This window comes from Macrobrachium rosenbergii, chromosome 17, assembly GCF_040412425.1.
Source record: "Macrobrachium rosenbergii isolate ZJJX-2024 chromosome 17, ASM4041242v1, whole genome shotgun sequence".
Classification (NCBI taxonomy): Eukaryota; Metazoa; Arthropoda; class Malacostraca; order Decapoda; family Palaemonidae; genus Macrobrachium; species Macrobrachium rosenbergii.
Genome location: NC_089757.1, coordinates 5,076,270 through 5,099,325, shown reverse-complemented (window position 1 = coordinate 5,099,325; position 23,056 = coordinate 5,076,270). Strand labels below are relative to the sequence as shown.

Sequence of the window (23,056 nt, the reverse complement as noted above, 5' to 3'; positions counted from 1 at the left end):
AAAATATGTGCTGGTATGATACCTGGACATCCAAGAGCGATTAACAAAAATCACAGCTGGAATTCCTGGTATATCCTTTGTACACAGACTAAAGCTTTCGTTACTAAGGTACTTGGCATTCTCCCCTACATTAAAACAATAAACTTGCTGGAGGAACATGTACATATTTTTCACGGTGAGAATCAAACACTCGCTAGTAGAATTCGTGGTATTGTAAGGGAATGAAAATAGAATTGCCTGCTCGTACAACAACAAGTATATTCCTTTGCGCATATATTAAATATCTTGCTATCAAAACAACTGGCCTTACGAATATATAAAAACCTCTGGCTTCAGGAATGTTGCATGTAAGCAACAACATTTTCTAGTACGTCTTTCCTAATGTGTATGCACACACATTTGCTAAGAGAACACTTGGCATTTTCCTTATTGCTGAAGCAAGCACATTTGCTGATGGAAAACCTGCTCTTTTCATAGAATATCAGTTAATACAATTTCTAGTGGTGTACACGAAACGTTTGCCGTACATAACACTCACGTACAGAATACCCTGTAGCTTCCTTAGGTGGCACAAGAGAATACTTCAGCTGGTATTACCCTTGGTGCCTAAGTAAACTCACTGGCGTATTCATAGGGTGTTTGTTCGGTGTTTAAGTAAATATTTCCTAGCTGAACACCTAGCATTTATTTTGTGCATAGGTTAATGCACTTGCTTAGCATTTTCCACAATGCAAAAGTAAAATATCTGCTAGCTAAATACTCGGCATTTTCCCCTGTGCATGGATAAACCACTGGTCTGCGGAATACCTGATATTTTTCGTTGTGCAAAAGTAAGACATTTGATAGCAGAATACCTGGTACGTCCTCTTGTGCATGGGTGCAAATCATTTGAAGAGTGCAGTTCCCATCGCGTATCCATATGCGAAATACAATTCTATCAGGAAACTTAACCTCAAGCGTCCCCCTAGCAAAACTAAAACGCAGGAAGACGATACGTGATCCATGAACGAAAGCCTGATCTTTTTAAGCACAGAATACTCCCTACCAAAGACTAAACTTTATGCCCCATGATGCCGTCTGGAATCACAGCCCACAGGACAAAGGAGGCTGCGTAGACTGTGGTGATAGTGGCGAGAACCGTCGCCGAGGAGAGCGGCACCAGCATGCAGAAGGCCAGGGAGACGCAGCAGCGGGTCAGCTCCATTGGTCTGGCGTAAGGGGAGTCCTCGTACAAGATGCCGATGCTGGTCAGGCTTGCAACCACCATGACGCTGTACACAAGCGTCTCCGCTAGTCCTGCCTCCTGTGTGGAAATGTGAGAAGGAGACTGGTAACTTGGACGTGGAAATGAGACGATGAATGGATGAGAAATGGAGGGGAAATGAAATAGATCGATGTTTGAGTCATATACTGAACATGAGAAGAAATGGTTCACTTGGACGTGAAATTGAGATATTATAATGGAAGAATAACTGAGAAAAAATCGATGGTAGAGACATGACTGGAAGAGGTGTGAAAAAGATTGGACACGTATATCTATTGCGCATCTTATTGGTGCAAAATTCAGGTTGTAAGCAGAACAGAATAAAAGAGCAAAGTACTAATCTCTGAAAATTTGACTGATTGATATTCAGGTTAAAATAAATAACTGATATGCATTCCTGTCATAAAAATTACTTTGCATGTCTAAATTACCACAGCTTTCAACGATGGTGGACGCAGCTTCCTTGAGAGAGAGAGAGAGAGAGAGAGAGAGAGAGAGAGAGAGAGAGAGAAAAGTTAAGTATATCTTAGCTTAACCAAACCACTGGGCTGATTAACAGCTCTCCAAGGGCTGGCCTGAAGCATCAGATTTATTTTACGTGGCTAAGAACCAATTGGTTACCTAGCAACGGGACCTACAGCTTATTGTGGAATCCGAACCACATTGAAACGAGAACTTAATTTTTATCACCAGAAATAAATTTCTCTAATTCTCCAGAGTTATTATTATTATTATTATTATTATTATTATTATTATTATTATTATTATTATTATTATTATTTAAATAGTTTAACCAGACCACTGAGCTGATCATCAGCTCTCATAGGCCTGGCCTAAAGGATCTGAATGGGATGGAATATTAGCAATGGGACCAGCGAGGTCATGCGGTGCTTTGATGAACAAAAATGAAATATAAAATATATATACAAAGTTTCTTTTACACTGGTATGCACACATAAAATAAATACATTTATATGTTTATATACATACAAGAAAAAAAGTTCACAATGATAAAAATTTGATAGGATTTTAAAAATTGTATCTTTCAAAATCGTTCGTAAAAAAATCCGTAGGACTTGTACATTTTCATTATTTTTAATTTGTATATTTGGTCGATTAACCACAATTCTTCAAAAATATTAAAATTGGTCTAACTGAAAATGAAGATTCTGACAAAATTTCACTAATAGATTTATTTCCAAAATTTGATAGTCGCTGCCGATTACACTTTTGACAGTCACGCAACAAATATTTAACTGTTATCGTTTCTTTACACTCAGAGCAATGAGAGTTCATGCGATACATACTACGACTTAAACTGAGAAATTAAGAGATCAAATTTTTAAAAATTCAGTGGCCGATAAGGCGGACATGTTACTCCTCTTATCTAGCCACGCCCGAAAGAACAAGAAAAAGAACAGTAAAAAAAAGAGGGGGGGGGGAAGGAAAGAGAGAGGGGGTTCATCCACAAACAGAAATAAACCTGTATCTGAAAGGAAGAGTGAAAAGACTTTCCGTTTATCAGAGAATATTTCACAGCTAAATTCCTACAGCAGTTTTGGAAATCTCTTTAGTTTAGAGTACAACAGAACCTCTCTCTCTCTCTCTCTCTCTCTCTCTCTCTCTCTCTCTCTCTCTCTCTCTCTCTCTCTCTCTCTCTCTCTCTCATATAAAATGATGAGTTTGTTTGCCTTAATTTTTTCTCATACCAAAGTGCAAGCAAGGTTTTTAAAAATGATTTAACCACTTCACCAAGATTTCTTTTTAACTGATTCAGTGCGACAGTTTAATTCCAGTGTTTAAAAATCTCTGAAAAGTCCGATAAGCAGTAGACAAGGAGAGTGATCACTTATCACTATTATCTTGAGGGGTCTTCAGATGCCACGGTGTGATTATTTCCAGCTGTATTTGGTATCACAACTAGGCTATAGATGAGTATGTGATTATGTATTTATGTTCGTGCGTAGAAGTTATTTCCGCGCCAACTCTTAGAAATATTAAGGTAACTTTCAAACGCGCAAGCGCACACGCGCGTACAAGCACATACACACAAACACACACACACACACACACATATATATATATATATATATATATATATATATATATATATATATATATATATATATATATATATATATATATATATATATATATATATATATTATATAAATGTATATATTAATATATATGTATATCTATACATATGCATCCATATACTGTATATATGCACACATTACACTTACATACACTCATGGATGTAAAAAAAAATAAACAATTAATGTATATATAAATGTATATATATATATATGCGCAAGGACGTGCCGACTCCACCCGGCACCTTGAATAATGTATAATCACCCAAAAATGGGCCCCGAAACTGAGTGGTACAAGATTCAGCTCATATCTGCTAGGTCACCGGATTGCTCCCAGCCTACTGTCCACCAATTGTAAATGGGTATCAGCCTCTACTTGGGCCAATTTAAAATGGTGTGGGGCTCGCAATCTTATCTCTAAAGTCTTGCTAATCAACTGAAGGCTATTCCGGCGCCAATTCATCCGGGAGTGGGAAAAGGTTTATGGTAAAATATATATATATATATATATATATATATATATATATATATATATATATATATATATATATATATATATATATATATATATATATATATATATATATATATACATATATGTGGTTATTAGAATCACATACGTATCAGGTAAATAGATTAATATTTCAGCCTGAAAAGTAATTAAGACGACCGCCCACTAACGACGGTGAAAATGGATCCATTCCAGGTCTAATAAGTTTATCTGAATTCGAAGAGCATACTCGTATATATGTATGATCGGCGATGGGCTTTCATTAGAATTACTTTATATTCTTGCACAAGAATGCCATGAAAGAAAATATATTTTTTTAAATCTCAGGAAACATCTCTAAAGACCTCTTTATGTCGGTAGAAAGAAGAGGCGAGGAAGAAACTAAACTCTGAGTCTAGAAATGAAGAATGATTCTACGACAGAATATGTAACAGTTGTCGAGATTCCATGAAGAAACTTATCTTCCATAACGATTTCAAAAATACGCCCACAAAAAAAAAAAGGTGGGGGGGGGGGAAATCTCTCCACAATTTCATCTTATCTCGGACATAGTTCGTGGGCTGGAGAAGTCAATGACTTGCCCAAAGAAGGAAAACCATCAAGGCACAGCACCTCATTTCTAAGGCCACTGATCCTTCAATTGCATAAAGCCAATGTTTCAATAAGTGACGTTGCTCAGCAGCTTAGCATCAATTAAGAAACCGTGAATATGTAAATGAGCCTACTTTTCCCCCCTTAAACGGGGTGGCTCCAGCAGATTTATAGCTCTTCATTCCCCAGCAAGTCTTTTTGGGATGGGGTTGCTACCCTTCCCCACTATGGCTGCAGTCAACTGCTGTCTGCTAACTCCAGGTATATAATTCCCTGTTTAGATTAACTATTGTTGTTCTTTAAGATTTAGCCAGCAGTATGGCAACACAGGCTCTTGCTACTGCAGCAGACAGCCACGGGTTGTTTTGAAAGGAGATTACTCGTCTACTCGTCCTCGCCCGGGATTGGAACCTGAGGTCCTTAGCTCAGGTGGTCAAGATTTCCAATGACCACGCACAACACCCATACATATATATATATATATATATATATATATATATATATATATATATATATATATATATATATATATACACACACTCTACACATTATATATGTGTATATATAAGTATATTGTGTGAGTGCGTGTGCACGCTCGTGTATGTATGTATGTATGTATATGTATAACTGAATCACGAAAATATGGAACGTGATGAATATATAAATAAAGATAAAATCCACGTTTCCTTCGTAGATTTTATCTTTATTTATGTATGTATATATATATAATGCGATTTATGTGCGTTCGTGCGTTTTCCATAGGTTTACAATTACTAAGAGAGAGAGAGAGAGAGAGAGAGAGAGAGAGAGAGAGAGAGAGAGAGAGAGAGATCATCGTTGGAAAAACAAGCAATTAAGCCTATGTGTGGTCAAGTCATGGCTAATCTGACACCGTTGTCTTAATTAACTGATGAACACTTTTGGTTCACATTGAAAAACAGGTATCAAATTTATTTTTGAGCAGGCTACCTATTGTTACCGTTATTCGTTTGTATAAGTGCCATGCTTATGTACATTACACTCCAACTCCTTAAATGATAGTTTAGACTTTAGAATATTAGAGTGTACAGCGTTATGCACACATTATATACCACTTTCGCGTATGTTCTGTAAAGCACGTACTTATGAATTCAAGGGTCTTTACATTTACAGGAGGCTGTTGGATTACAAAATGACAAATCTCAGTACGTATGTATTTTTTTGGAAATTTCCCTACGTTATTTCCGAGTGAATTAACAAATGCAGGAAAATTCAATTTAATGCTAATAATAAACAATACACAATAGGGAATTTGAACCTTTTCCTGCCACAGATCGCGCAAGCTGAAACATCTTAACCACGCCTATTCCCACTCGTTTGCCAACGAATGGGGAGGGTTACGGATTCAGTGTTGACAGGTGCTGCAGTACATATGACCTTCTGATTTAAATCATAATTCCTGTATAGCAGCGCTTTAATATGCCGTTGAGTAATATCTATACGACGCCCTCTCTCTCTCTCTCTCTCTCTCTCTCTCTCTCTCTCTCTACATTTCCCTCCGCTTCGTGGTTTATTGGCGGAACTCACCCTGTTCTATCTATCTCGCTTTCAGCAAGGTTTCATAAACTTAAAAAGGCGCAGGTACTCATGGAAAGGTGTTCTTACAATTTCATTTGTTATTCGCACCGATAACTTTAACGTAGGTTAAAACCTGGTAATGAAGTTTGTATAGCTTGTGCATGAACAGATAAAAAAGAGAATCATTTCCTTTGTCACTGATCGCCCACTGGCAATATTCTAAACACGAACAGAAGTCGCTGACTCGTTATCGGTGAGGCATATCAAAAGTCGTGACGATCACCACTCCACTTCGAGTGGCTTAGCCTGGTGATTGCGTGGTTTGATAACATGATTTTCTGGCCATTCCAAACCTTAACGGTGTTTGTTACAGAAACAAAATGTATGAGAGAGAGAGAGGGAGAGAGAATGTTTTTATTTTTTTTTTTGCAAAGTGTACGGAAGTATTTTTATGGTACTTTTATTTAAACGCATCTTCAGTGATTTGCAAGTTAACCTATGCTGAGCCTAACTGAAATGGTAGACCTAATCGAAACCAATAAACAAATAAATAAATAAATAAAACAAGTGGTCCTTAATTCGGACTCGGCTTTCGAAAGGGCAGACGAAGGTTCAATGCGTTTCGGAGGGTTCAGTTTCCGTATCTAGAGAGTAAACTCTCTAGACCTTGTACAGAGTAACGATACGGGGGACATTCACCAAGTCACTTAAGGACTATGCTTTATCTTATGATAACGATCAGTTGTAGTGGAATGTCCGTGAAAAAAGTCTCGTCTGCCAAATTTCTCACTTTTTTCCGCTTCTCCTCAACCAAAATTTGAACGGCTACTTATGTTTGCCTTAGGCATAAGTTAAGTATACCTTTGTTTAACCAGACCACTGAGCTGATTAACAGCTCTCCTAGGGCTGGCCCGAAGGATTAGACTTATTTTACGTGGCTAAGAACCAACTGGTTACCTTGCAACGGGACCTACGGCTTATTGTGGAATCCGAACCACAATATACCGAGAAATGAATTACTATCACCAGAAACAAAATCCTCTAATTCTTCATTGGCCGGCTGGAGACTCGAACGCGGGCTCAGCAGAGTGCTAGCCGAGAACTATACCGACCCGTCCAACGAGGAACTTTTTTATACATGCATATATCATCTAGACATATCACATAGTTTAGGTTTGGCAAGGTAACGAAAGTTACAGCCTTACACAAGCATCTCGGAAAATCAAAACACATTTTGAAATTGTGGGAAAGAAAGCGGAAATGATCAAACATCCCGGTAGGGGCAACCGAATACAACACCAGAAGTACAGTTTCCCGTAATTACTGAAATCATCGCAACAAAGAATTCAGGAGCGGAAAATACCTGCTTTATCTAACTTCCTGTCTTTTGAACCTCGACAATGCCTTCAATTTCACGAATCTTCGTTTAAAGTAGAACTATGAATAAAAAGAGACAAGATACACACGCGCGTGCACGCACACACACACATTATATATATATATATATATATATATATATATATATATATATATATATATATATACATATACATACATAATATATATGTATGTACGTATGTATGTCTATATATACATGTATATTTATATGTATATGTATATATATTTATAAACAACGAAAATAACTCCGTATTTCTTTCATGGCTTGTACACGTGACTCTTGCCATTACGCACCGCTTATCATTTAGGCCTAATCTTCAATTTTGCCTGCATCATGTGAACCAAATAACATCAAAAGAATTGCCCATAAGTCTCAGCAGCAAAAATTATGCATTGTCTGCAAAATCCTGGATTCTAAGGCTGTGATGGTTGACAGTCCTCCTCTTTATCATAACTTAATTAGCCTTGCGAGGCCCCACTGTTGATTAATGGAAAGTGTGTCATGATCGTAGGATGCCACAGCAGTTTCTTAACGAGGGGTTTAAATTGGTAATCATCCTTAAAACTGTTAAAATTCGTCGAGCATGTATGTATCATGTATGTATGTATATCTCACACACACACACATACACACACACACACACACACACACACATATATATATATATATATATATATATATATATATATATATATATATATATATATATATGTGTGTGTGTATAATTACATGTGTGTGTGTATATTACATACATACATACATGCATGCATATGTATAAATATATATATATATATATATATATATATATATATATATATATATATATATATATATAATCATTCATACATGCATAGCCTACATATAAAGCCCAAAAATACGCATCAAATATAAATTCACTTTACCGTCAGGGATAAATTAAACCCAATAGATGTATGTATATAATAAGTGTATTTTCTTGGCCAGGGTTTGATTGTTTTCCTTATTGGCTCTGTATCGAGCTTAGAAAGACACAGGTTAACATTCTGTCAACGATGTAGGTATGCACTTATCATGTATATAATTTCCCTTGGGTGTACAGTAATTTATTCTTATGGCGAATTTCATATTAGGACTTTTCTGGTGTGGCATAATACTTTTTGGTAAAAAAAAAAAAAGGTCACGTGTTCAGTAGAGGCAAAATATCACACACACACACATATATATTATATATATACTGTAGGTATATATAGGTATATATAAATGTGAGTGTGTTTTGTTTGTTATTAATTTCTCTTCATAAGTGTAATGAGCAATAAGTATTTAATCTTTAGATACAGCTCTAGGATATTCATTTCAGGTTACGCTGTAAAAGAAAAGCAATCTATACTTTCATAACATCTTGAAATCATCCAATAAGCCACTGTTTTAAGTCGTCACGCAAACTACGGCATACAACAAAAACCCGTCGAGTCGAGAATGATTAGCTTTCCTTAAGCGTACATCTGCAGCACCTTCTAAATTCAGTTACCCATTACATCCCATCAATGAAAATGCTTTCTTTCCCGTTTTCTCTAACATGACTTTCCGATGGTACCCTAAAGAATGATGGTCATCTGGCGATAGAGACACAATCAATCTAGAGAACGTTGAATACAACGTGCCATGACGGGTCCAGAGGCAATACCCATAAAAGATCTATGGAAGAGGCCGTAGATGATAACTGGAATCTGATGGGGATAAATAAATAAATAAAAAAAGAAGGAATTGCAGAAGACAGTAAAGAGGGGGAACGAAGATGAAATGGCATTGTCGACAAGGATCTTCTAATGGAAAAATTTAGTTCTTCGTCGTATCGAAGATACAGAGAACGCAATACATCACCGATGTTGTGAATATGGCAATGTACATTTTCATACAAGCCTATTTTCTATTTTCATATTTTCTTCTATGCCACATTTTCCTCAAGTGCCAATTAGAAAATGCGAGCCTAAGCAATTAATTACAAAACAGTTATGTTTACAGATCATCTATTACCTTTAAAATCGTGTACTGCAATTTACAGCTGTACTCCCGTGAAGTACAGCATGTCACAGTAGCAATAAGAGATGAAAAAACTCAGTAAATCAAACATATATCTCATTGTTAATATAAATGTTCAATATGGAAGTGAATATATTGTGACAATCCGACCAACATACCCCACGTCTTCCTATATTTATCCCAGTTTTGAATAAACGCTTGTTAGAACTTCCTTCTATTTGCTCAGGTCGCCTGCGCAGACGGGAAAAAACTGTGCAGGCTGTTCACATTAACAATCAGGTTTGCCTGCTCAGGCCGAGTGTACAGGCATAACTGCACAGTTTTAACTGAACGTTAGTGGCAGCCTTAACACCAATGGATTTCTGTGTCGTTGTATCTTCGCCAGTTTGTTTTCAAGGCAAATATTCTGTTACTCTCTCTTCTCTGTTAAGGTCCTACGTCCATTTAGCAAAACAACTTTCCAGTATAAGTATTCACTTGCCTTTCTTTAGTTTGTTAATTAATTCTGAGATGTCCATATCTGAGTAATAAAGTCATCTCCACCTTAATTTCGGGTGCCATGTTTCCCGGTGGTTCCTAATCGCGGGCACTCTCTATTAAGTGAAAGGGAGGAATAGTGAATACATTACTGCAAGAATCACGAAATAGCCAAGGAAAACAAATACATGAGAAAGAAGATAAATTTTTGTAAGATTTTCAAGGCAGACTTTTCCCGTGATCACACCAGAATCCAGATTAACATCTTAATCTGATGGTTCTGAACCGTAATCTAAAATGCCTTCACAAATATCAGTGATTCGGATTGCCACTGGAAACAATGGCTGCAAACTATCCACACAGTTTAATGGACCAGATTCGCTAGCACAATCCAAAGTTATTATTTTACACTTATTACTACATTCTGAAGAGTCCAGATCAGAAATCACATTCTAATGGATCTTGTTCACCATCACAATCCAAGGACGTTGATCACTGACACACTCTAATTGATCCAGATCACCATCACAACCTGACAGCTCTGAATCATAACCTGATGGATCACGGTTTTTAATGGATCCAATTCACCAACACAATCTAATGGGCACAGACCATAATCCCAATTAAATGGATCCCCATCCTGATTTCACGGACCTTGATAACCATCACATACACTGATGGATCCATTTCACCATTACAACAGGATATATCGGCATGTCAGTCTAATGTATCTCACCCATCGTTTACAGATCTGTTTCATCACCATCACCACCAAATCAGAATCCAATGAATCTGGATCCTCTTTCTTTCTTCCTTCAAATCTTAGGCTGAAAACTCTTATGGACAATCAGAGTCAATAAACTGTAAACCCAAGAAGGCCCCAAAGGGAAATCAGCCTGCAGAAAGTTACAAGTTATAGGAAAAGGCGACAAATATTTATGAGGAATAAGAATAAAACCAATATACCTGCATTCAGGAGACGTCAGCGGAAAGCAGGACTGAATTTGTCTCTCGCTTAATTAAACATTTGGAGATCAGAGGATTGCACAACTGCACTACGCAGAATACAGTATTCCTCATTAGATGCGTTTTAAAGATATAACGCGAATGCGTAAATAAATTTGCTAATATTTCTGTAAAGTAAATGTGTTTAAAGTAATTGAATGGGGTAGAACAGATATAAACAGAATAACAAACTACGGCTCTCACCGTCAAAGGCGCAAGGTATGACGTCAGAGACAGCGCTGCTAAGAAGTGCACGATGACGTAGCAATGAGTAGCTGACACTGCCGATACAGGCACGTGGTCACGCGGTCCTCTGATCTGGAATCAAGTAACAGAATTGGCTTTGTTAGACATTCAGTCTTCCATAAAGGTTCTTGTCTCTCATAAGCATATGTTAATATATATATATATATATATATATATATATATATATATATATATATATATATATATATATATATATATATATATATATAAATATATACATGTATATATATATGTATATATATACAATAGCTGACCAACCTGGCGCTGCCCGGGAAAACTCTGAATAACAACGGATAAATTCTCTCTCTCTCTCTCTCTCTCTCTCTCTCTCTCTCTCTCTCTCTCTCTCTCTCTCTCTCTCTTTCTCTTCTCTAACACCCCCTCTACTCTCTCTCTCTCTCTCTCTCTCTCTCTCTCTCGTTAGATAGTAGCTTCAATTACATTGCCCAATATTTTGGACATTTTATATTTCACCCTTTCTCACCATCCATTCTTATTGGGGCTGAACTTGCACTTAAAGGGCAATGGGAGTGTCACTATTCATCTCAGCAACCTTAAGGACTATGGATTAGACACTAATACGTGTCATTTTTGACATTTTATTTTTCACACCTTCTCACCCTCCCTCTCGGGGCTGAACCTGGACTTGTAGGGCATCGGAAGTGTCACTATTAATCTCAGCGACCTCGAAATCCATGGATTAGACACTAATATCTATCGTTTTCAGTTATTTTTACATGTCACCCCCTTCCCACCCCAGCCCCTTTGGTGCCAGTGATGTCTTACCCCCCCAACAGTATTCTTTTCCAGATAGTAAGTCATGTGTACATATACCGAAATGAGGTATGATAAACCGGTAGAGTTTATTTAGTTACTAAGTCTACAGGCATAACCAACCCTATTTCAAGGAAGCCTTTCCCACTCCCAACCCCCTTTGGTGCTTGTGATGTCTTAAACCCACAGTATTATTTTTGAGATAGTAAGTCATATGTATACCAAGTCTGGTTGAAATTTCTCAGCACATTTCAGAGTTAAGCTGGAACATAATATACATACATACATGTATACATACATATATACATACATCCATTTATATATATACTGTATATATATATATATATATATATATATATATATATATATATATATATATTATATAATTATATATATATATATATATATATATATATATATATATATATATATATATATATATATATATATATAGAGAGAGAGAGAGAGAGAGAGAGAGAGAGAGAGAGAGAGAGAGAGAGAGAGAGAGAGAGATTTCTTACCCTTTAATGGGTCTTTACTGAGAGATTTTGCAGAAGAATACAATTAGCTTTCATACAAAGAATTAAAAAGATAATGAATAAATCGGTAGGCGTCAGACTCAGTTTGTGACATGAATGCAATTATATACTCAATCACCACAACAATAAAATCCTCAGTTCTAAACTTGAAGATTTATCTTCACATCAAACCAAATGATAATTTGTGATAAACACGAAAAGTCTACTAAGAGTCGAGGTAGATTACATTGGCCCTTTATTAAAAGGTTTTTTCCTCTTGGCAACTTGGCGCGGAATAGAATATCCGCACGTGATATAAAAGAACGAGAGCCAAGAGTACCAAACTTTATGAAGGAGACATCGTAAGTTTTCTCACATCGAGTTTATCCTCGACCCAACCCGTCCAAGGAGAACCTGGTGCCCAGCTGGGTCCTTTGATGAGGGCAGAAACAGAGTCACTCCAGGTGGACAACGACTGGGCCTTCTTCAGAGCTCCCATCAGGTAGAAGATCTGGAAAAGGGAGAAGCAGTGATTAAAACCTTCAGTAACTTCAGCGTTGTTACATGCAGTTGACCATGGGAAAGCAAAAGGCCCTTGCCCTTACGAAAACCAGCTGACAAGAACCTCAAAGGCTAAGCATGTTGTAAAATGTTAATTTCATTATCAAATTGTAAAAAGTTAGGTTGTTCATACACGAAAGGCGAATGCATTACAGTGCATTAGAAAATCCAAAGCAACGTGTGCCAAATGATGTGAAACTAGTCATTTCAAAACCAAAGCATTTCACGCGATGAAAAATTACGAATTTTTAAATATAACCTGTTTTATTACAAGAATTTGAGAATTTCAAGGACGATCGATGTCATTACATAAGGAATTAGGAATTTTAAAGAGAAGACTTGACATATTATAAGAAGTTCGGCATTTCAGTGACAGACAATGAAAGGTGACTTGTCAAAAAATAAAAAGTTGGCATAAAATAATAATGATAACTTCGAAGGCCTTCAATTTAATAAGGGAAAATTTAGGAACACCAAAGGAAAAGCGTTCCACGTAGGTAAAAGATGGGGCTTTCAAAGACTAAGAATGTCGTGAGAAAGAAGAATGAAAAAGACCAAGTACAAAAGGTGAAGGTGTGACAAATTGTTACCAATTTCAAAGACCACGCGCGTCAAAAGGTAAGAAGTAAGGACCTTCGAAGACAAGGAATGTTTTATGATCAGGAGTGCGGAAATTCAAGACAAAGTCTCCATACGCTATGAGGGTAAACACTTGAAAATAGAGGTCATGAAATGCGTTTTTATTCCTTGCTGTCAGTATTATATATATATATATATATATATATATATATATATATATATATATATATATATATATATATATATAAATATAAATATATATATATATATATATATATATATATATATATATATATATATATATATATATGTATGTATGTATGTATGTGTATCTATATATCTATATACACAAATATATTATGTATATATATATGTATATGTATATATACACATATACTGTATGTATATGCATTATACATATATATATGTGTATAGAGAGAGAGAGAGAGAGAGAGAGAGAGAGAGAGAGAGAGATTAATTCCAGGAACCTGAAAGACAAGGAGTGACAATATAAAAAAAAAAAACTGCTCAACTTACAAAAAAAAAAAAAAAATTGCATGACGGTCTGCATGCCTGGTGGTCTACGGGATTGCATCACGTGAACTGACCTTTTTTTTTTTTTTCCTAAAGGGATTGGAATCACCTTAGCTGATACAAGGGATTGAATTGCATTTACCTGGTGGTATAAGGGATTAAATCGCTCAGGTTGGAACACGATCCCATAAACGATCTCCTGATCGGACAGTTCTTTTTGGAAGGTGCCAAAGAGACGGTCCCACATGATGAAGATTCCGCCGTAGTTTTTGTCCAGGCAATAGATGTTGCAACCTGGGGGAAATACACTTCTAAATCTGAGCAATGGCTGATTGGTTTATATTAAACTGGCCTTATGCCAGCAGGATTTCTAGTGTGGACCTGGGGAATCTTCAGACCACAGAGACAACAGTGTATTGATTTATGCCTCCTTTTTCATTTTTAAAACAAATCTGATGATTCTTTATTATTTTAATATACGTATTTCTCGCTTAGTGCCTCGATAATAACACTTTTGCCGATTTCCCCGTAACTACTCTACTTACATCCATCAGTCCAGTTTGACCTGTTTCTCAATTATTACCCTGTTGTTCATCCATTTGTTTACTTTGACTAATTTCTCAATCTGCTAATATTAATCTTTTTACTTTGATTATATTTTTACTTTTCACCCTAATGGAAAAGACACAAATTCGTATGTCTAATTATTTTACAAAAAATACTAATAGAACAAGAGTAAAAAAAAAAAAAAAACTACATGCTACAATTCATACACAAGCACAACGTTTGTCTCTTTTTATCTACCAATGTTGACTTCTTCAACAGACAATTTTCTCTGACCTTCTATTATGCTCTTTCAGCCCACTGTAATTTACTTCACGATTCTAAGAGAGCCCACAGCACAAAAGCTCGCGAAAATAAACCGACAACCAACTGACCACAGCCTTCCACCGTCGAGAAATTTGTCCTTCAAGAGACCACCTTGAATTAGACTGCTTTTGTTGGCGTAGTGTCTTGAATAGATCATACAATCGAACTAGTCAATTACGTGTGGCCTGACTAGCTTAATAAATTGAAAGTTTTATGTGACTATGAAAACTGGATCTGTCAGCTTTTTTTATCTGCTGAACGTTATTCAAATGTTTATCCCTGACTTCTCACTACTTTCCTCATCTCTCTCAAGCTGAAACGCGATTTTTATTACTCTTTTTCAAATTTGGAGAAGAAAATTATATGGAACAGTCTTGGGAGTCCATGAACAGTACTATGCTACGGCATGCCATTTGTGGAAAAGAGGATAAAATAAAAAATAAATAGATATAAATAAACAAGAAAAAATACATAAATATGCAATCAGAAATAAGAATCATTACTGATAGTTATAAAACTCATCAATGAAAAGGGCCCCAGTCTCTCAGTCGGAAACTTACCATGGTGAACTCGGTGATGGGACGGAGTATTGAAGATATATTCCAAGGGCCCGACGGTCCTGATGGCTTCCGTATGGGTCCAGCACTGGAAGAGCGTGTTGAACTGAACGTGGGCCAACATGTGCGTCGGCGGGACGCCAAAGAGTGCCAAAGGCAAATAGAACACCCAGGAGAAAAGTCTCTGGAGGGGAGAATGGCGAAGACCCACTGCCATGCTAAACTCTTCGCTGCTGTGGTGAACTTGGTGAACTGCCCACAGCACCATGATTTCTGCAAAGGATGAAACAGAAGAGGGATAAATATTTCTGTTGAAGTCAGCCAAACTGCGAGTTCTTAGTTAATTATCCCACTGAGGGTCTTCCAATGAAACGGTGACACCTCCTGTGCATGCCAGAACGAAGTCATTTCCATCTGTGAGAGTAGGACGGGCAATGTTGCTGCCAAAGAGAGTTTCCCAGCTTGTCTGACATAATTACCCCCGAAGATATTTATGACTAAACACGTGTTTATCTATCAGTCTAATATATATATATATATATATATATATATATATATATATATATATATATATATATATATATATATATATGTATATATATGTGTGTGTGTATATACAGATAGATATAATCGTGTAAATCGTTTTGCATTTGCCCCATTTCTCTCTACTTCATTCCCATAGCAAACTTTCTTTCTTCTCTTGCCATTCATTACTCTCTTTATCTTACTGCTCCTTTTTTATGCTTTCTCTCTTTCACTACTACTCATAATCCTTTGCCCTCTTTCCAAGTTGTCTGCTAACACCCAAGCTTTGCTGAAAGGCTGAGAGCAGGCCTTCTCTCCCTTTTAAAGATGATGAGGTCCCACGGGTTTTCTGGAAATTGTAAACCAGTTCAGTTTCTAAGGCAGCTTTCAAATCTCATATAATAACATCAGACTGACAGCACAGGTCTCCACAAAGAACACTTGTACAACTTAAGCATAAAGAAGTTATAAACATTTGCCAAACATGCATACAGCACGTATAGATATTCAAACCCACACACAGGTAACGTGCTGAATATAGTAACTTTATTTTAATACTGAATGATAAACTAGAAAATATAATTTGATGGGAAGATTTCCAGATAAATTTCAGGATTTATCATAAAATCTATTATATTACCTCAGGCACAAACACGTGAGGTACTTTCCACTAAAGAACCACGAACAAACTCTGTGTAATTCTGATACTGCAAATTTGCAGACGCATCGATGACTCCATGTGGAAAAGAATTTTTTTTCCTCTTAGCGTGTTTATTTTACTGCAATTTTTTAATATACACGCAAAAGCACGACAAATACATAAATAAAAGAACACATGTAACTCTTATAAAATATTGAAAATGATGTTTAAAAAAATAAAGCACGTTAGATTTTTGACCATAGGATTCACGCAGACCCTTACTACAGATTCTCGTAGACTCTTACTGTAGATTCTCTTGATCATTTACATTAAGCGACAAATACGGCGCAGTACAGATGTTCGCCTCTTTACGTAATTTACTGTTAAATACCTTAAGCATACGGAGATATATATGAAAGACAACAAAAATATAACTTTTCTGCTGAAACTACAGTTCATAATAAAACTGAGTAGGATATCAAAATATAGAAAAAGCACCAGATTGTAATAGCAGCTTTCTCTCCCAGGCCAAAAATTCATGAAATGGACGAAACTACTAAGGTTTTTACAGACACTGCAATATATCGTTAAAATTTACTTATAAAAATTAATCTGCATAGTCGAGATGAATAATTTCATAACATAAAAAAAATGACTGTTCTTGTGAAAAAGAAGTGTACCTTGAAAGGGTTAATATTATCCAGGATCAAGATGATTCAGTGTAAGTGAACTGGCCAGGAAAACTCATCAACGTTATATTTATCGAACTGCTTAATACCATTCAGCCACTCATTACTGATGTTCGCTATATAAGTTCACCAAGGTTAGACTTAAAATAGCTGACTGGGGACAGTAAATCATCTACAGCAGGTGGTCGTTCATAGCCAGTTGGGCAATCTCTGGTCGCGCAAAACCCGAGTAATGAATTTTTACTCTCTCAGACATGGTTCGTTTTATTCATTCTCCAAGTAACTTGTAAATTTTATCTTTTAAATGTAATCTTCTTTCCCATCCTTAGCCTGATTTATCAATCTTTTGAGATTCTTGAAAAGCTGACATTGACTCTTGAACATTCTTAAGAAGGTTAAAGATGATTCTGAGTAAGAAAAGAAAACACTTGGATAACAACTCTTATAAACGTTTTAGAAATATAATGCAACTGAGAATATAGTGAGAATGATAAAAATAAAACCAGTTTTAAGTCAGGGTCAAAATATAGTAGTCCATGATGCTGCCTTTGGCCTCTGTTTAAATAATTTTATGCCGCCACTGCTGTCGCGGTAAATAACGAATTAAGTTCATGACCGATATCGTCTGAACCTGAACACAGTCTAGGATTTCAGAGGCTTCACACAGAGACTTTACTGTGGTTTCACAACATAAAACATGTGTATGAATCTTACCACACTGATGCAGTATCCAAGACTTCTGGTATGTTAAACAAATTTGTAATTTTCATGGATTTTATTTCACCGCAATCAGATGAGTGATGCACGATAATAACGTTAACGGTAGTCGTGCCAACAGTAAACTTTTACAGAGATATTTGAAGTAAAAAAAAGAGGTTCACTTGATGATTTTTTCTCAATGAAATCCTTTTATCAAAGGCATGTGCCACAAGAGATGGGTTTTGAATGGCACTGGTCAGCTATTCTGAGTTATCAAGGTATTCAGGCAATCGCAAAACAAAGATTAGTCTCATTGTACCGTGAGATCTCTGTGGAAGAGTCCAGTGAAGTCACAGTGTACCCAACCACATGATGTCATTATAATGTATCCAAGTATTTTGTAACTTGCTTCATAATGATTAAAAATGGCATACCCAACTAAGACGCAAACTGCTCCGAAGCACAGAAAGGTTGTGTAGCTAACACTGGGCAAGAGGTTCAAATACTCTGGAAGGCTACAACAAGGGCAGAAACAAACAAATTATGAAAATCATAGTAACTGTTACACTACTATCTACAAAAGAGCCTCCAGTACATGTGCCGCAATTAAAAGCAATTGAAAAAATGCTAACAAGGCTGCATAAAAATAATAAGGAAATTAGTGAGAAGATAAATCTCAGCCCCAACCTCCGATGAAACCCTACCTATGCCCATGGCCAAAAGTAACCTTACCATACCTATGCCCATGGCCCTTACCATGACTAGCTCGATGCAGCCAATAGAATCCGAAGTCTACCACGACCACCATCAGGAGGAGGGACAGAAGGGAATCGTCTGGAGGAGGGAAGAATGAGTAACGGCTCCATACCCACACATAGGCTCCGTATTCAAACCCCCTTACAAAGAGTCTGGAATGAAGTAGATATGCATAATACATTAATACGATACAAGAGCAAAGATGGATCGAATTCAACTCCAGTTGGTGTATCTGATTTCGAAAGATAGACTACTTGTACATGCATGTTTGAGCTAACACAAAAACATTCGGGAACTGGAACCGTAAACATTTTTTGTATAGCAGTTAGATTCAATAAACCTGGTAAATATAAACACTAGACTATATATATATATATATATATATATATATATATATATATATATATATATATATATATATATATATATACCTGTGATCATTCATTGCCATCATGGAAACGCGACTCAATATATAATTTTTGTATTTTAATGACCAATTTCTTATGAAGTAAACGGTATTTTTGACGCCTCTTAAAATAACAGCAGACATCTTAGGCTGGCGCTGGTATTCCGGCGTGAGCCTACTGTTTCTTTATGTGGAACACCATCATCAATACCACTGATTAATTTATCGAGCAATTTGAGAACTTATTTAAAATTTCCATTTTTCAACAAAATTATGTTTTTAGAAAGTACTTTCGGATGGAACTTTTATACGCTTAACCTTCAATTGGTTCTTGGTATTTACGGATGCCCTCAGAAGTCATCCTTCTTCAGGGTCACAATAAATTCTTATATATATATATATATATATATATATATATATTATATATATATATATATATATACATATATATATGTATATGTATATTATATATATATTATATATATATATATATATATATATATATATATATATATATATATATATATATATATATATATATATATATATATATATATATATATCAGAATTTATTTGTAGAAATATTATTATTATTATTATTATTATTATTATTATTATTATTATTATGAAAGATGTGTAAACAATCGCGTTTACACCGGGTTTCTTAAGACTACAATTCACAATTTAAAAAAGATACAATTGCTGGTAACTGTACAATTTGAGATATACTTTCACTTTCATAAGTACCTTTATAAAGATTTTTGTTTTGAATACGCGGCATTGGCCTGTATTTTAGGTCAAGGTAGTTTGCTCCCATTACATCTCATTCGAAGTTACGGGAAAGTGTTGGTTCCACGTGTCATCACATAGTAAACGGTATGACTTACGTGGCTTCATCATTTCACACACACCTCACACATACACATCTCTCTCTCTCTCTCTCTCTCTCTAGATTCTATACATACTGTATATATATATGACTGTCTCTTGGAGAGGATTATTACAGTTCTGTCACAGAATTCAAAAGCTTCATTCGTTAATTGTAGAGACAGCAATGCTTAGCACAACGAGTGGCTTAATTCAAATTCTACTAATCAACATGGCGAGTCTGCTCTCGAACTCTGTGTATCCTCTGAATTTGTCCAGCTAACTAAGGAGCTCCCTTTGTTTTTTAAAAAGGTTTCTAGTATGTTGTCTCCCTAGATTAGTTGATTCTGTAGATTTTTATGTAATTGTAGTATCTTTAGAGATGAGCGCAAGCCTAGTAATAAAGTACCTGTTTCGAAGAGTGGCTTATCTGCAGACTGTAGTACTACAGGCCAAATCTATCCTCCCTGTGCTCTCCAAAGCTGCAGAAAAACTTATTTTTAATACACAATACATGTATGTGTACTTCAAAGGATTGTTAGCTAATAGTCAATAAGCATGCATGAAGCAGTTGGGTACCTGTGATGCTCTTTAAGATTTGGCGCGTAATTTGTAAGAGAACCTCGATATGAGTTTTGAGTGTAGCGAAATTCAAATATGATTTACTAAATCAAAGCAACGATAAAATCTAAGGCGCTTACTTTTTAAACTACAGAATCTCGGAGTGGATGAATATGTTGTAGGATTACTTCAAGATTTCCTTATACGTAGGCAGTGGTTGCTGTTGACGGGATCTTTAGCCAACCAAGACCCATAGTGTCTGGTGTTCCACAAGGTAGTGTTCTCGGTCCGCTGTCATTTTTAGTGTACGCAAGTGATATGATTGCTAGCCTGGAAAACAAGCTTGTTCAGTAAGCCGATGATGCAACACTCGTGGGTGTGGTCAGGTCTCCATTTATGAGAAATGACGCTCCCCTTAATCTCAATCTTGATACAAGGCGGATTAGTGAATGGCGTAGTCGGTGGGGTATGAGGCTGAGCTCCAGCAAAACGAAAACACCATTGAAAAGGAGATCTCGTACTGATTTTCCGCCCCATCCTCTCCTTCAAGTGGATGAGACTTTGCTGAATGAGTCTGGAGCTTTGACTATACTTGGCGTAACTTAAACTCACATCTTACTATTGAGTAACGTCTAATGAAAATGTCAGCAAATGCCGCACAGAGGCTAGGTATTATTTCACAAGGCCTCCTAAATTTATAAATGATAAAATCAACGAAACCTGTTTTAGGTCATTTGTCCTTCCTTTACTAGAATACTATTCTCCGGTGTGGTTGTCTGTTACTGCCAGAGACTAACCTCCCTTAAGATAGAGTGGTTTGTGATTTGGACCCTCGACGGATGATCTCTTGTTTGTCAATTTTTCATAAGTTGTGTTTTGACAGAGAACTTTCGATATCACAATTGATCCCTTATCCCATTTTCCTGCCGAGAGCGACCAAATGCGCTGAACAGCAACACCAACCTGCAGTTAATGTTCCTCGCTGTCGAAATTCTCAGTTCCAGAGGTCTTTTATATTCCTTAAACCGTTGGACTGTGCAACAATCCCCAGGAGCTATTAGAACCTTAAAATTTCAAGCGAAGATGAAATGCATTACTACTCTAAAACACATTACCTTATATTTTACCATTTTCTGTATATTTTTATCTATTTATCAACTCACTAATTTATCCTTTTTCTTGTCTAATAACAGATCTCTTCTTTCCGCATTTCCCGTTATCCTCTGTAACTTCTTTCAAATGCAGACCATATTCTTCGGAAGCTTGAGTTTCAAGTCACTTGGACCATGCAGGATTGTTCCATATGAATAGTGGTTTATCTTCTGAATAATAATAATAATAATAATAATAATAATAATAATAATAATAATAATAATAATTTCCCGTTGGTCCAGGAAAGGCGGTCTCTTCAGGCGGCATTGTGGGGTGAGTAGAGCTCTAGGCTAGCACGCTTTTGGCCCAGCGTTCGACTCTCCGACCGGCCAATGAAGAATTGGAGGAATTTATTTCTGGTGATAGAAATTCATTTCTCGTCATAATGTGGTTCGGATTCCACAATAAGCTGTAGGTCTCGTTTAGGTAGCCAGTTGGTTCTTAGCCACGTAAAATAAATCTAATCCTTCGGGCCAGCCCTAGGAAAGCTGTTAATCAGCTCAGTGGTCTGGTTAAACTAAGGTATACTTAACTTCTTCGGGTGGAAAACTTATGTCAGTACTGTGGTTTCCTCTCTCAATCTGACGGTATCTGACGACGACTGACTTCTTTATATTTTCCAATTAAATAGTCGGGAGAACTTCAATTTCCTTGTCGGTATTTATGGTGCAGCTTTTTTTCAGGATATGTAAAGCTTTGAGAAGGTACTGACATCGACGGTCTAGCGCGGTGTCTCTATCTTGCAATCTATCCCCTTTTACGGTCTTCGTCGGATTTCCTTCACAGTAATGTCCGAATATGTCCTCTTCCTGTAGGTGGCATGAGAGACCCTTTGATAGCTTGGTAATCTTTATACTAATGTAGGAGTGGTGGCACCCATGTAAGTGGGTAGGAGCTACTTTTGTTCAAATCAGTCTCTAGGGGCGCCGGCTTACTTGACATGATGAGCTGACTGGTTCTCTTATATTTACAATAAATTAGCTGACCAACCCGGCGCTGCCCGGGAAAACTCTGAATAAAACTGATAAAATCTCTCTCTCACTCTCTCTCTCTCCCTCTCTCCAACTCCCCCTCGCTCCTTCCCTCTTTCCCCTCCCTAACACCCCCCTCTACTCTCTCTCTCTCTCTCTCTCCCTCCTCCCTAACAACCCCCTCTACTCTCTCTGTCTCTCTCTCTCTCTC

General features: G+C 36.5%; 1 protein-coding gene across 1 annotated transcript in view; it reads right to left on the bottom strand.

Annotated features, from left to right (window-relative positions):
* Positions 1-916: 916 nt before the first annotated feature.
* LOC136847672 (alkylglycerol monooxygenase-like) overlaps positions 917-23,056 on the bottom strand; it is a 41,700-nt gene continuing 19,560 nt past the window's right edge. The window contains exons 3-8 of the mRNA XM_067119471.1: positions 18,889-19,040; positions 15,583-15,852; positions 14,295-14,446; positions 12,855-12,989; positions 11,124-11,237; positions 917-1,303 (exon numbers count right to left, since the gene is read on the bottom strand). Coding sequence (XP_066975572.1) covers positions 1,052-1,303; positions 11,124-11,237; positions 12,855-12,989; positions 14,295-14,446; positions 15,583-15,852; positions 18,889-19,040 — 1,075 coding nt within the window. The 3' untranslated portion in view covers positions 917-1,051. The remainder of the gene's footprint in view (positions 1,304-11,123; positions 11,238-12,854; positions 12,990-14,294; positions 14,447-15,582; positions 15,853-18,888; positions 19,041-23,056) is intronic.